Genomic DNA, 13,278 nt, shown 5'->3' on the forward strand with positions numbered 1-13,278 from the left:
CCTTGCATGCGAGGAATCAACATGCAAGTGATTCATAAATTGGTGGGATTCTCTTTTAGAATATCAAGTGGCGGATTGCATATTGAGCTTTGAGCATGCAAGTACAGGTCACATCTCCCAGCTGTAACTAAGAGCTGGGAGAGGAAAAACTCTACGAGCTTCAAACAATAACAAAAGTATTTACAGATAGAGAGAAGCAATCCAAGAAAATATATCATATACATATTTACTTGTATACATACGTACTTCTTTGTTACGTCTGTTTCACAGAGGCTAAAAGTACCATTTATTACACGTAATGTTCATGTACCAGAGGCTAGGAGAAAGAATGTGAATGATAAAGAGTTACAAGTGTGTGATGTTGGGGATGAGCGACTTACAGGCTTTATGATCCCATATCTGAACGCATGGTGGTAAGTAGAGATGTGATTTTCAAAGATGAAGAAAGTTGGGATAGGGAAAGAAGGTTGACCTGTTAGAGGTGAGGCTTGACCTGTTAGATTGGAGTGATAGTGAAGAAGAAGAAGAGGAGTCTGCTCAAAATGAAGAGGAAGTTAGATGTGAATAATGACGATGCAAAAGAAGAATAAATATGAAGGAATCGTATTTGGGAGTTAACAACCTTGCCGACTGTGGAGCAAAAACACTTGGGGTAAAGATGATCTTTAAGCAGTTGAATGAAAATGGTGAAGTTGATAAATGCAAGTCCAAACTTGTGGCAAAAAGGCTATGCTTAGCAATATGGGGTGTGCTACAGTGTATTATGACAATAGCTAAACCATAAAGCTTTTGAAGAACCTAGTGATGCATGGGCGAAGCAAGCATATTGATGTACGTTTTCACTTTCTTCATGTATGTGCTTACCAAGGAAGGAATTGTGGAGCTTATTCATTGCAACACATAAGATCAAACTGCAGATGCTATGCCTAAATCACTGAAGCTAGAGCTGTTCGAAGATTTTGAGACTTGACATATTAAAACAGCTATACGTATGCTGCTTCTACTTTACAGATATTTTCAGTACCCTTCGCTAGTAAATTGAGCAGTCTGCATTACATTGTTTTGCTTATAAACGGCATCTCTTAAGACTCGTTAAATCTCATTAAATCTCGACAGTCATAGAATTGTGTAAAATAAAGAGGTCATCAAACAGGATTCTTTGTACGGAAAGGAACTGAAAAAGATGATATAAGCAGATTGTATGAAATAAAGATTAAACTTTGGGAGTTCAGCTTCCTGAACTCAAAATCTACACTATGGAAGATACAAAATTAGAGTTTCTGTTAGACCTCAACTTGTCGTGTCTTGTGGCCTCTAAACCAGCATACAGAAAACAACAAATCAATAATAAAATAAAACAAGAAAGTTTTCTTGGCCACTTCTACACCATAATTTGAGCTCAATACACAATGGAAATCTTACATTCAAATAATGGTCTCATCAACCATCCCTTGTTTTTTGGGATGCTTTTAGGTTTCTCTTCCGTTTTTTGATAACCTCAACGTTCTCCTGCTTTCGTTCCTTGCCTTTCTGAAATAAGAATCACAGCCACAGGAACAGATTAGATCACCAGAGGAAACTTATGAAGTTATAATAAAACTACCCTGTAGTACTTATAACAAAAAAAGAAATAGATCTATATTCTGAGTGTGACAAAAAAGCTATACTATATGGATGACATGCATGAGCATAGCCAACTAGGTTCAAGATGGTTAATCAAAGAGTTCTTAAACCTGCAAACAGGTTCACAATGGAATGAGGACATACTGAAAGCAACACAGCAGATCAAAAAGTAATCATTTTACCTATCTGATTATTTTCAAGCAAGCACGGCAAGCTTTGATTCTGATTGCCTTTCTTTTTGTTAATGGAGTTAAACCAGGAAAAGTAACAGAGCAGTAATCAATTTACCTTCATGGCATCATAAAGACCCCTCTTTTTCTTGGTCATAAGTTTTAGATGACGTTCATCATTATCCCTGGCAATTTGTTCATAATCAGGATCCGATTCTTCCCTGTCCTCAGTTGACTTGGCAGAAATCTGATTATCTGTTTTTGAAATGGAGGATGAAGCAGGGACACCCTTAATTTCTTCTTTTAATCCCTCGAAGTACTTCTCCTGAAGAGCCTTCAGCTGCAATTCAGTTAACAGCAAAGCAAACCATCAAGAAGTCTGATATACAATGACATAAAAATAGCCAAAGATATGTGCACTATGCAATATTGTTTAATAGCGGTTTTACCTTCTTCTCATTCTTTGCAGCTTCTTTTGCTTTCTCAATGTCGGCAATATCCTGAGGATCTTCCAAATCTTCTTTTCCGACATCTGGAAGCGGGAGGATTTCAGCAGCCTTCCATTGTTCAATTTTCAATGCATAGTCCGGAACATAACCTTCTTCTTTCGGGTCGACAAAAGGTGACAAATGTGGGGGAAGTTCTCTGTCAGAAGATTAACTACTTAAAAACTCGCACAAGGTATAAGCTTTGATTACCAAATAAAAAGATGGAAAACAGTTGACAAAAGGGGAAGGTGAGAAGACATATATCCATGATGTGATAGAACATGCCAAGCGAAAATAGCAAATGAGAATAATAACTCAAGGAGCAAGGCTAAAACATATGACCAAAAGAACAGACACAAACAAAGAAAACAAAATAAAGTCTTTAAAAATTACCGTCCCGCCAAATAATCCCGAGTAGGAAGAATTTTCTTGGCATTTACACAATCATAAACCCACTGTGGTTGAACATATTTTCTTCCTTCACATAGCTCATGCTGCAATGGCCTGTCAACAATCTGCAAATTACAGACGCAATCAAGTTGTCAGAATTCTGATATTTAGTATCAAATTTTCTGGTGCCACAGATTGCAAAATGCATATGTATTTGTTCATAGCGAGCAAGTGAAAGAATTTTAAGAATGTCACACAGCATACCTGATGGGTGACGCCGTTATCATCTTCTTCAAATGGAGCGCCATCACCTTTCCAGGACACAATCCCACCAAATGCAGGAATCACAAACAGTAATGATTCTCTGTTAACCTGAACAAAGAGAAGGGTAACATATGAAGCGCAAAAGTAAGGAAATAATGAACAGTAGTATAATACTTAGACATGGTTTGTCTTGTTCGAAAGGACAAAAATAACTCTGTATTTCCTCCACAAACCCCTTACCAACCAATTACATATATAAACCGGTTGTTTAATTTTATTGTAGATATTCCAAGTTACAGACCGAGACTTCGGACTCACCTCACGGTTCAAGAAAAATTTCATATCCTTGAAGAGTCCCTTACACACCATTGTATCATTATCCTCTTCGTCCTCTCCAGGAACATTTTCAACCAGGCCCATCAATGCACCAGGTTCATTGGAAGGTAGCTGATGCTGAAGTTGGGCAAGTCTTAATTCAGACTCAGCAACTTTACCAGTTCCAGGCAAACTTGAAACCTGAGGATCCAACTCAGAGGACAGAGAACTTGCATCGAAGTATCTTGATAGTGCATATAGTTCTACACGGTCAATGAGAAAGAAAAGGTAATATTCATTATTCATTGAAACACGCAAAAGTATGTGCAACATTGTTAAAAACTCTGAAAGAGAACCTAAGAAGATTTAGTAGCTTTTAGAAAATTAGTAAAAACACATACCAGCTGCAAACGCTTCCAATCGAGGATCAAGAATTGGTGGATACTTCACATTTATGGAACGATATAAATGACAATTCACAAAAGCAAGAAGAGCCTGCAACATAACAGGAGTGGAACTTTAACTATGATATGGTAAGTGAAAAAAGCAGTTTGGATTTGAAAAGGTAGGAGAAATGGTGATGAAGAAAAAACAAAAGCAAAACATATTGGTAAAAATGTAACCTCGTAAAACTCCAAAAAGTTTAACATGATATTGAAGTCAATATCTTCAGTCAAAACTTGCTGCAAAGGGTGAGGAGTCAACCATGTAATCAATTGCCCCTTTACCTCGGCCTGAACATACATAACAACAGAACCATATAAATCCTATCTGTAATACAAGATGAAAGGCTAAAGAATTAAAGAAACAGTACTGCACCTGATAATATATGCCTTTAACAGATACAAAGACTTTGCGCAATTTATGAGTCCGGGATATAAAAGCTTGCCATTCATGGCTCATCCTAGAAAGAAAGCAATACCAAGAATAAGATAGGATTCTACGAAATCACCAAACCACCGACATCATTATTCGTTTGGCAGAACTCAAACACCTACCTCCGACAGTTTTGGATGCGTTTCACTTCAATTCTATCCTCTATAGCAGGTAAGCACGCAAAGAGGTGAACCATTGTGAGACAGTCATCCAAATCTCTTAGCGCATCGATGAACGTCGGATACCTGCAATATACATAGTACAAAACCTCAGAAACTCATCCCCCAACAACAACAGACACATCACCAAGACAACGTCAAACAAACCTCTGCAAAATGACATGATCTAATTTGTAAGTGGGTCTTCTCTGCTTAAGAATAACAGCGCGGTCCTTGTTCTTCTTGGCCTCGGCTTTCTTTACTTTCTTTCCATATGCCCTGATGTCCCTCATCTGCTGGACCAGCGGGTCATGCTGAATGAAGGAAACATCCTTCAAGTGATAGTAAGTATGGTGATTTCCCTTCACCTTCTTCTTCGGCTCCCGAGGGAATATCCCCTTCAGAATGCATAGTTTCCTGCAATTTAACACAACCCAATATCAGCTACCAATATCAACTACCAACACGCTCAAAAAACCAAACCATAACGAATCGAGTAGTTGAGTACCTGAAGAGGGGGAGATTGACTTGGAGTTGCTTTACGGCTTGGGACCTGGTGACGAACCTGGCGGCGTTTCCTTCCTTTTTCTTGCCCTGAAAAAAAGGTGAGAAAGAAATTAAAGGGGGAGCGAGTTGGAAGGAGTGGATATTAGATAGTGCTAAGTTTTATTGGGATGTTGAAATGGAAGAGGAGGAGGTAGTTGGAACTCACGGCAGGCCTGTAATGCTTCTTCCTGGCCACCATGGTTGAGACAAGGAGTTTCAGAGACTCAGAGAGAGGGGGCTGAAGAAGTTCGACTTAAATGATATCGGTTAGGGTTTAAGAAGTAGAAGAGAAGAAAACAAAAAGCCACAAAAAAAGGATTTGGGCCTTGCGTAGGTGTGCGGTCGGGTTTAAGATTTCCAGTTAGGCCGACCCAAGAAGATCGGGTTATATTTTTCCGGTGATAAGTTTCTATTTCTATTTGCTTTGTAATATTTTGATTTATATCTGCAAAATTTTCTCCAATTTATGCACCCTTTACATTACAAGTAATGCAAATGCAATGTCCTAAGATAGAAAACAACCAATATGGCCAGAACTCAAACGCATACTGAATCAAGAAAAAGAAGCTAATAGTACTAGAGATTAAGTAAAATCACATGGAGATAAAAATAACTAGGACATTACTCCAACAAGATGAGAGTCATTTTTCCCACTGCTTATTACAAAAAGAAAAGCATGTGCTGCATTTCTACTATAAAACGACCAGAGGCTAACAATTGGTAGAGTTCCTTTTTAAAGATGATTAAGTTCGGTCCTTTATTCTTCTACAAAAAAAAAAACAAAACAAAAATATTCGGTCATTTATGTTCAATGTTGTGTGCTGATGTGTACACTGCATAAAAAGCAAGCATACTGATGTTAATTTGCTTTTGGGATATTAAGATAATGGTACAAATAACATGCTAATATGGTCAATACATGTTGCAGCAATGAAGTTCCGAATAAGCATCAATCAAACAAAAGTGCTCAATAGATAGAACTATAAGTGAAGTGTTAGGCCCATACTTGCAATACATAATGTGATATGACAGGACCCACCCCGAATTTCACCCTGAAACCTAGGGTAATTCCTGCGGGGTCCACTTTCAAGAAAAATTTACAGAAAATTCGGCATAATCTACCTTGAAAATGGACAACCCTTACTTGAAAAAAAATCCAACTTAACACTTCTATAAACAAACATCCATCTTCAACACCTGGAGCCTTCCTGCTCCACAAGTTCAACACATCTCCCAATATAACAATTACTCAACTAAACTAATCCCATAATCAACATTAATTCACTAACTGATTATCAGAGCAGACCTAAAGTTAAACGAAAAACAATGACTAAAGAATAAGCGGAAGCAACCTCTGACTATGCCTCGACTCCATGTACACTCGACCTCAAATAATTTAGCCTGCAAACTGGGAATTTAAAACCAAAGGGCCCATGGGAAAGAAATTTAAAAACGTTAGAGTGAGTGGACGAAAAATAATCAAGTCACTGATCGCAACATAACTAACTAAACTTAATTACTTTCCATTTTCCAATAATCAAGAAATCTGTTGCATGCAAATGTTGATAAAACTTTCATAAAGAAAATTCCAAGGAAATGGAGCTAGTCAAAATATTGACAAAGATAAATAATAACCTTCATCGAAGAAAATACCAAAATAATGGACTAGCCCCGCTAGACAAAACAACAATAAGGATTCGAAAAGACCTTTGTAAAAAGGAATATCAAAAAGATGGACTAGCCCCGCTAGTCATGTCAACAACAATAAACAATAAACAGATATAGCCATACAAGTGAGCCTCCCAGACTCGGTTGCCTCGCAGGCAAAGTACTCTCATACTCCCTACACCTTCATGTTATGATAACAGACAGGGTGTAGGGCTTGCGTGATGTCGTCGACTACATCACATCACCCGAAGGCAGAAAGGGCTTGAGTAACCCCACTTAAAACGTGGAAGCTACATCGCCTTGAAAGGCGGAACAACATGCTAGCATGAATAATAACGATCCAACAAGTATGGCATAAATAAAGAAACATAAATCCATGTGAGTTTCCCCGAAACTCATAATTAAAGCATAAGTATGATTCCCAACCGTACTCAAAGAATTCAAAGAGCAAAGAAACTAATTAAATTCAACGACGTGTCCCACACGTTAAAATGCTCAATGAAATAAATAACTTCAATGATTATCATCTTTCGAAAACCAGATAATATGCAAATCAGTATGAAACCTCAAATCCGGAAATCATAAAGAAAATCCAAACTCAAATCTCAAATTATCAATCCGAGCTCAAATCCATAAATTATGACCAACATTTAATCCATGCATCAATCTCAAATAATTTCCAAGATCATTTCATATACCGAAGTTATAATATATGCTCGGAAAATAAAATAGTAAATTATAAAATCTTGCATGCATATTAATTAAAAACCAAAATGTCTACTCACATCCCAATTTTCGAAGGATAAATTTTCAAAAATTTGGGCATGATATAACTCAAAAAATCTTAATATCCCAAAACCTGCTCAACAACTTCCAAACTAAACAAATACTGGAATATAAATGTAAATAAACTCATCAACCGAGTTAAACATTACATCTCCATAATTACATCTACTTCAAAAGTCTAGTAATAATAAAGCTGCTCACATGAGCTTAAAAACAAACTACCATAAAAAGAAATAAAATAAAATGCACAGAAACTAAAATCCTGCACTACGCCTCCGCCTCAAACCTGCTGATCATCACCTGCAGGTCTAACCCCTACATCATGAATAGGTGCACCGGGTTGTAAAACAACAAACCCGGTAAGCTAAATAGCCCGTATGAGTAACTCCCAAAAAATATCTCAACCTAACGACACCCAAAATGAAACCGAAAATTCCTGCTTAGCACTTAGTTCAGGAATTGCCTCAACAATAAAATTCAAAGAGAGAAATTGAGAAAACATAACAATTCACTAAACAATCAATCATAAGAGAATCCTGCAAATAATGATAGTTCAGGAATTCCACTCAAAATTTACACAAATAAGAATTGAAGAATCTCCTGCATTAAGCATAGTTCAGGAGATACTCAAACAAGTTAAATGACAACAATTAAGAACAAAGTTAAAACCACATTTTCAACACTTTCACAATAACATGTACCCATGAGTCCCAGATACCATAAGGTATCTCCCATGACCTACACCGACAGACGGACTAGAGCTCTATTCCTAACTGTAACCAATCACCCGGCCAAAGGCTTGGAACCCAGTTTGACTGTCCAATATCACATCACAAAATAATAATAGCGTCATAACTGTAACCAATCACCTGACTAAAGGCTTGGAACCCAGTTTGACTATCTACACACAATTCTCAAAAAGAGTAGAATCATCATAACCGCAACCAATCACCCGATTAAGGGCTTGAAACCCAATTTAACTATCTACTTGTTTTATCTCACCTATGAGCCGTTGACGATCAAGCTCATTTATTTTTAAAAACAAACAATAGATTTAATTCAACATCATCAAAAACACAAAAAGCACATCATAAAAATTATATCCTTCCACATGGATATATTTATATGCACAAGACATGGTTATTCCCACAAGAATAACTTATCGACAACCAAAATACTATAATTTATAAACCTTAAAATAATCATATAATAAGAAAACTTGTTTTATCTTACCTATGAGCCGTTGACGATCAAGCTCATTTATTTTTAAAACTAAACCAAAAGAAAAAAAAATAATTTAAAATTTAAAATCATCATAATCATCAACAACAATCATCATCATTTTATCAACATAAACCTTATCATCATCACCATCAACATCATAATAATCATTATCAACAACACAATAATTATCACCATCATCATTCTCATCATTCAAAATCACCCTCATAATCAATATCAAAACCAACATCACAATCATCATCATAATCAACATCCAAAATAAAAAGGTCACAAGTGGACCTTGGTGAGATTTTACTCACCTAATAAGCCCGCTGCAATTTCCACAACAACAAGAGCAAGCCAAAACACCACCTCACAATTCACCTAAAAACACACAATTAAAACCTTAGTAACTAAAATACCATAGGTTTTCACAATACCCTCAACTAACCCTTAGATCAAGAGAGGACAACTTTCCAAAGTCGTCGAACTTAGAGACCCAAAATGGCTGCCTCTAATCGTCAAATCCTAATTCAAACCTCAACCAAGCCTACACAAATAAACCTAAGTCCTAACATGCCAACCTTGCTTAAAATCTAGCCACACTACCACTCAACAAGCTCCCAGCAGTAAGGACTGGCTAACCACAGGAAACTAAGGCCGCAACTCAGCCGGACGCGCGGCCACAGGCGGCGGCGAGTGGGCCCCATGCGCCACCCCAAACATCCGAATTTGAGAAAACTCTCAACTGCAAAATTGAAGCTTGAAGCAAGGGGAACAACTTTCATACCTGAGGCTTCAACCAATTTTGGCCGGAACTGGCCGGAAACTGCCCCGAAAACTCTAAACCGGAATCACACCTCACACCTACAAAACCAGCCTCAAAAACTTGCTTCAATCTATGCCTAGACAAAACCAGGAGGAAGAGAGGACCAAAACTCACCTAAGGTTGCTCCTCGTCAACGCCGCAAACGGCGGTTCCGATCGGTGACGCGTCGACGGTGGCGTTGGGCCTAGCTGCACCACCTACGCCGGTTGACGGCCATGGAGACTAGCACAAACACACTTAGAAGGAAGAGAGCTTCACGTCTTACCGTTCACTACTTAAATCGTCACTGGAAAAAAATGGTTTCCGGCCAAGCAGCTCCGCCTGCTCCTACAGCGAGGCGTCGTGGTCGGCCTCACCCGCCGTGCAAAACCGTTCTAGACTTGAAGACGGTGGTCCTACGAACCAGACGAGACCGGTGCCGTCTCGAACGGTGGCCGGACGGCTGCGTTTGGTGCCGTAGAAGACGGGAGAACACGGAAGGCTCGGGGAGGAAGGAGAGAGAAGAGAGTTGGGGTTTTCTGCAAATTAGGTTTTCTAAAATAAAACCCACAACTTTTTCTAAACTTGATGGGGATATGATTTCATAAGAATTTAAACTCAAGGAGTCTCTTTTTTTATAGAACTTGATAAAGATATCATAGAGCGACGGAAAGAGAACAAGAAGCATGAACATGATAGGCTGCTCAGGTTTTGCGAGAAGAGAATGAAAATACAACTACTTGGTGGGAATGATTTGAAAAGTTCCAGTATAGTTTAGATTTCAGCTTTGGTTTAACAAGTATATAAATACTGATGAATAAGGATTCTAATATGAACCAAATATATGAATGAGGTGTGGCACAACTAGACATCAGGAATAGATCAAGAAATAACTCTCAAGTGCAACCAAATAAATATTTTTGGAATCACCAAGTACTACAGTAAAACAAGATTGACATAGATCAATTAGTCAATAAAATACTTTCAATGATATATACCAAGTAAATATGGATCATGACTGCAACCAAACTCGAGAAGAAGAAATTTAGACGAAACGAAGGGACAAGGTCTGCCATGTACACTTCAATAATTTCGGTTAAGTACTCAAAGGCTAGTTTATATCATGAACAAGACATCCAAGAGAGGATACTTGCTACTGTGATCAAGTTGGCAACTACGAATGCATAACAATACCATTGAAAGGAATTTAAAACCCAAAGGAGCAACATATCATTGAAACTCAGTAGGATATCAATTTCATGAATCAACTATTCAATGAACTTCAATTCACTCAAAGGGAAGCATGCTTATCGACAAGGATTCTGATCAATGCTCAAACTTGATAAATCGTAATCTCAATAGATCAATGGAATTATATAGGAAGCTAAGCATAGATACTTGGTGTGCATAAAATCAATGCCACCACCATCTTAATACCAACTACCAACGTACACTTATCAATTTCGCCCTCGACTCCTTCAAAGATAATCCCCACAACCGATTCGAACATAAACCCCGCATCCCTATGAACACAACCCATCAAAAGCAAAATTCAATAAAAAAAAAATTCTATATTTGAATCGCAGATCCCCAACCCAATCTAAACAAACACTAAATCAGTTTATAGTGAATCGAAGAGCTTACCGGCAGAGATAATAGCAAACCCTAAACTAATCTAGGAGTTCGCACTGAGGTTCGTCTTTCGTCAAGCCCTAATTTTGTGGCCGGGCGACGAATCGAGAGTGAGAGATCGAAATGGGTTCTTCGTGAGGCATGGGGATGAAGATGAGGGATTTAGATCGAGCCTGAATGTGCATCTATGTTTGCTGGGGTTGAAAGAGTTTGAGAGAGTAGTTGAAATTTGAGAGAATGAAATTATAATCAGAGTTATCGGGGAGAGTGAGGAAATGAAAGTTGAGAGCATCTCTTATGTCGGCTAAATTCTTAACCAAATTTAACCTATAAAACAAAAATATTCTATGAAATCTTTTTTTAACTTATCAGAGTCTCCCACCGTAAGCTAAATCCTTAGCCAAATTTATAGCCTTTTGGCTTTGAAAAACACTCCCACCATAAGTTAAATCCAAATGTAAAGTCATTTATTTTTCTTTTCTCATATATTTGTTTAAATCAATAATTACTCATAAAAAAATATTATATAAATATATTCGATATGGAGCTCATATGAAAGATCTCGTCGAGATCTTCGCGATGATTGTGAGTAACGAATTTTTAATTTTCATGATAGTATAAATTAAAAGGAGAAATGTAAAGTTGAATAAAATAATATTTAATTTTAGCTTACAAACTTCATAAGCTAAATTTGGCTTACCAAATAGCTAAAGCCAAATTTTTTATCTTGAAAAATGTAATTTAGCTTATAGTAGGAGTAAACATAGGCTAAATTTGGTTTTTTAGCCTATAGTGAGAGATGGTCTGAAGGTGAGAGAATTGGTTTTTAAGTGTCTAAAAATCTCTTACCGTTAATTAGAGAGACGACAGTCTTCTGTCATCTTAAAACAAGTCTACTTATTACTTAATTTCTCTTATTTTTGGGACGACAGATGATTGTCGTCTCATAAACACACTTATTTTAACTGCATATACGTTGCTACATTTAGACGACAGAGTTTTAAATGTCTGTCGTTAAAATATTTCAAACGACAGTAAAAACGACTTCTGTCGTCTGATCCCATAGTATGATTACAAAATTGGCGTGGTGATTATGCATACTTAGTTTACAGAATCTAATTAATTTTAAGCATACATACCTTGTGACCCTTTAGAAGATTCATGTATTCTCTCAACTGTAACAGGATGATCTGGTTTCTTGAGAAAATTACATTTAAGCCATTTTGCAACAAACTCATAGGGTAAATGGTGTTTTGATGCTTTCCATGAAAATAGGGCAAACCCTGACGATCACCGGAAGGAGTAGTACTGCAATCATTGATTGAATGTCTATCAGACAAACAATTTGAGTCTCTCAACCTACCGTAGTTATTATAACTCTTTCCGTTGTTCAACTTTAGGACCAAATGTAGCTACAGATTTATCATAATACAGGTTTCTAGCTGGTGTTTTTATCTTATTATCTGCCAGTATTCCTTAGGACAAGTATTGTGTGTATTGTGGGAGAGTTGATAGTTTTGGCTACTGTGTGTATTGTGTGACATGTCTAGTTGTTTGATTTGTGTGTATTATTGTCTAGCTATTTGATTTGTGAAGTGAGCTACTACATGTGTGTATTGTCTATGGTGTATAATATTGAAAAGAACAAGGTTGTTAGCATGCATAAATTATCTCAACATTATAATTTGAGTTGCGTATATTATTTTATAATTGTAGAAAAAGTTAAAGGAACAAACTGCTATTGCCAAGACTTTGCAGAGCACTCAACACCCGGACATCCCACTGGATCAGCTACCTCCTTTGGACTGGCCAACTTAACTAAGTGTTGTGCAAAACGCTATGGGAGAAATAAAAGGGTCTTACCTTCGTGGTATTGGACGAGCAGGCGTCCCAGAGAAGAGCAGAAGGTCAACATCTTCCCCTTCACGCTCTTGACCGATTAATAATGAGGCGATGGCAGAGATAGTGGCTTCTAGAAAGGAGGCAGCTGAGGCACAAGAGAGGGCTGAAAAAACCTAGAAGATCGCTGAGCAGTCTGCTGCAGATTATCAAGTGTTGAAGTTGCAAATGGATCAAGCTCGAATATGGCTACATCAATCCTATGTGTTCACCCTCGGTCCCAAGCCAACAACCTCGAGACGACGATAATGATAGCGGTCTTGACACTTCTTCAATTAGTTTAGGAAATCACACTATGGACCTCTCATGCCAAAAACTTTATATTTTTGTTGCTTGTTATAAAGACTTATGTTGTTTGATTGTCTATTGGACCTCACATTCTTATTGCTTGTTATAAACACTTATGTTGTTTGATTGTTATAAGAACTTCATAT

At 37.4% G+C, this 13,278-nt stretch overlaps 1 protein-coding gene across 1 annotated transcript; it reads right to left on the reverse strand.

The window, feature by feature from the left end:
* Positions 1-1,166: 1,166 nt before the first annotated feature.
* LOC101302807 (pescadillo homolog) lies at positions 1,167-5,054 on the reverse strand. Its single transcript, XM_004291461.1, has 13 exons — positions 4,997-5,054; positions 4,793-4,878; positions 4,453-4,701; positions 4,249-4,371; positions 4,070-4,154; positions 3,874-3,984; positions 3,652-3,745; positions 3,254-3,513; positions 2,936-3,043; positions 2,675-2,796; positions 2,243-2,438; positions 1,912-2,133; positions 1,167-1,530 (listed from the first exon to the last, which is right to left on the reverse strand). Exons 1-13 carry the CDS (start codon positions 5,027-5,029, stop codon positions 1,441-1,443), a joined length of 1,779 nt encoding a protein of 592 aa, XP_004291509.1. The 5' UTR covers positions 5,030-5,054; the 3' UTR covers positions 1,167-1,440.
* Positions 5,055-13,278: the final 8,224 nt, after the last annotated feature.

The sequence above is a fragment of the Fragaria vesca genome, linkage group LG2, assembly GCF_000184155.1.
Source record: "Fragaria vesca subsp. vesca linkage group LG2, FraVesHawaii_1.0, whole genome shotgun sequence".
Lineage (NCBI taxonomy): Eukaryota > Viridiplantae > Streptophyta > Magnoliopsida > Rosales > Rosaceae > Fragaria > Fragaria vesca.

What these genes read in the sequence shown, in the direction of transcription:
- LOC101302807 (XM_004291461.1), bottom strand. Translation starts at nt 5,029, where the DNA reads ATGGTGGCCAGGAAGAAGCATTACAGGCCTGCC. An exon ending in ATAACGGCGTCACCCATCAG is followed by an intron (nt 2,797 to 2,935) that starts GTATGCTGTGTG and finishes TGTAATTTGCAG; the next exon opens with ATTGTTGACAGGCCATTGCA. An exon ending in GTCTTTATGATGCCATGAAG is followed by an intron (nt 1,531 to 1,911) that starts GTAAATTGATTA and finishes TTCTTATTTCAG; the next exon opens with AAAGGCAAGGAACGAAAGCA.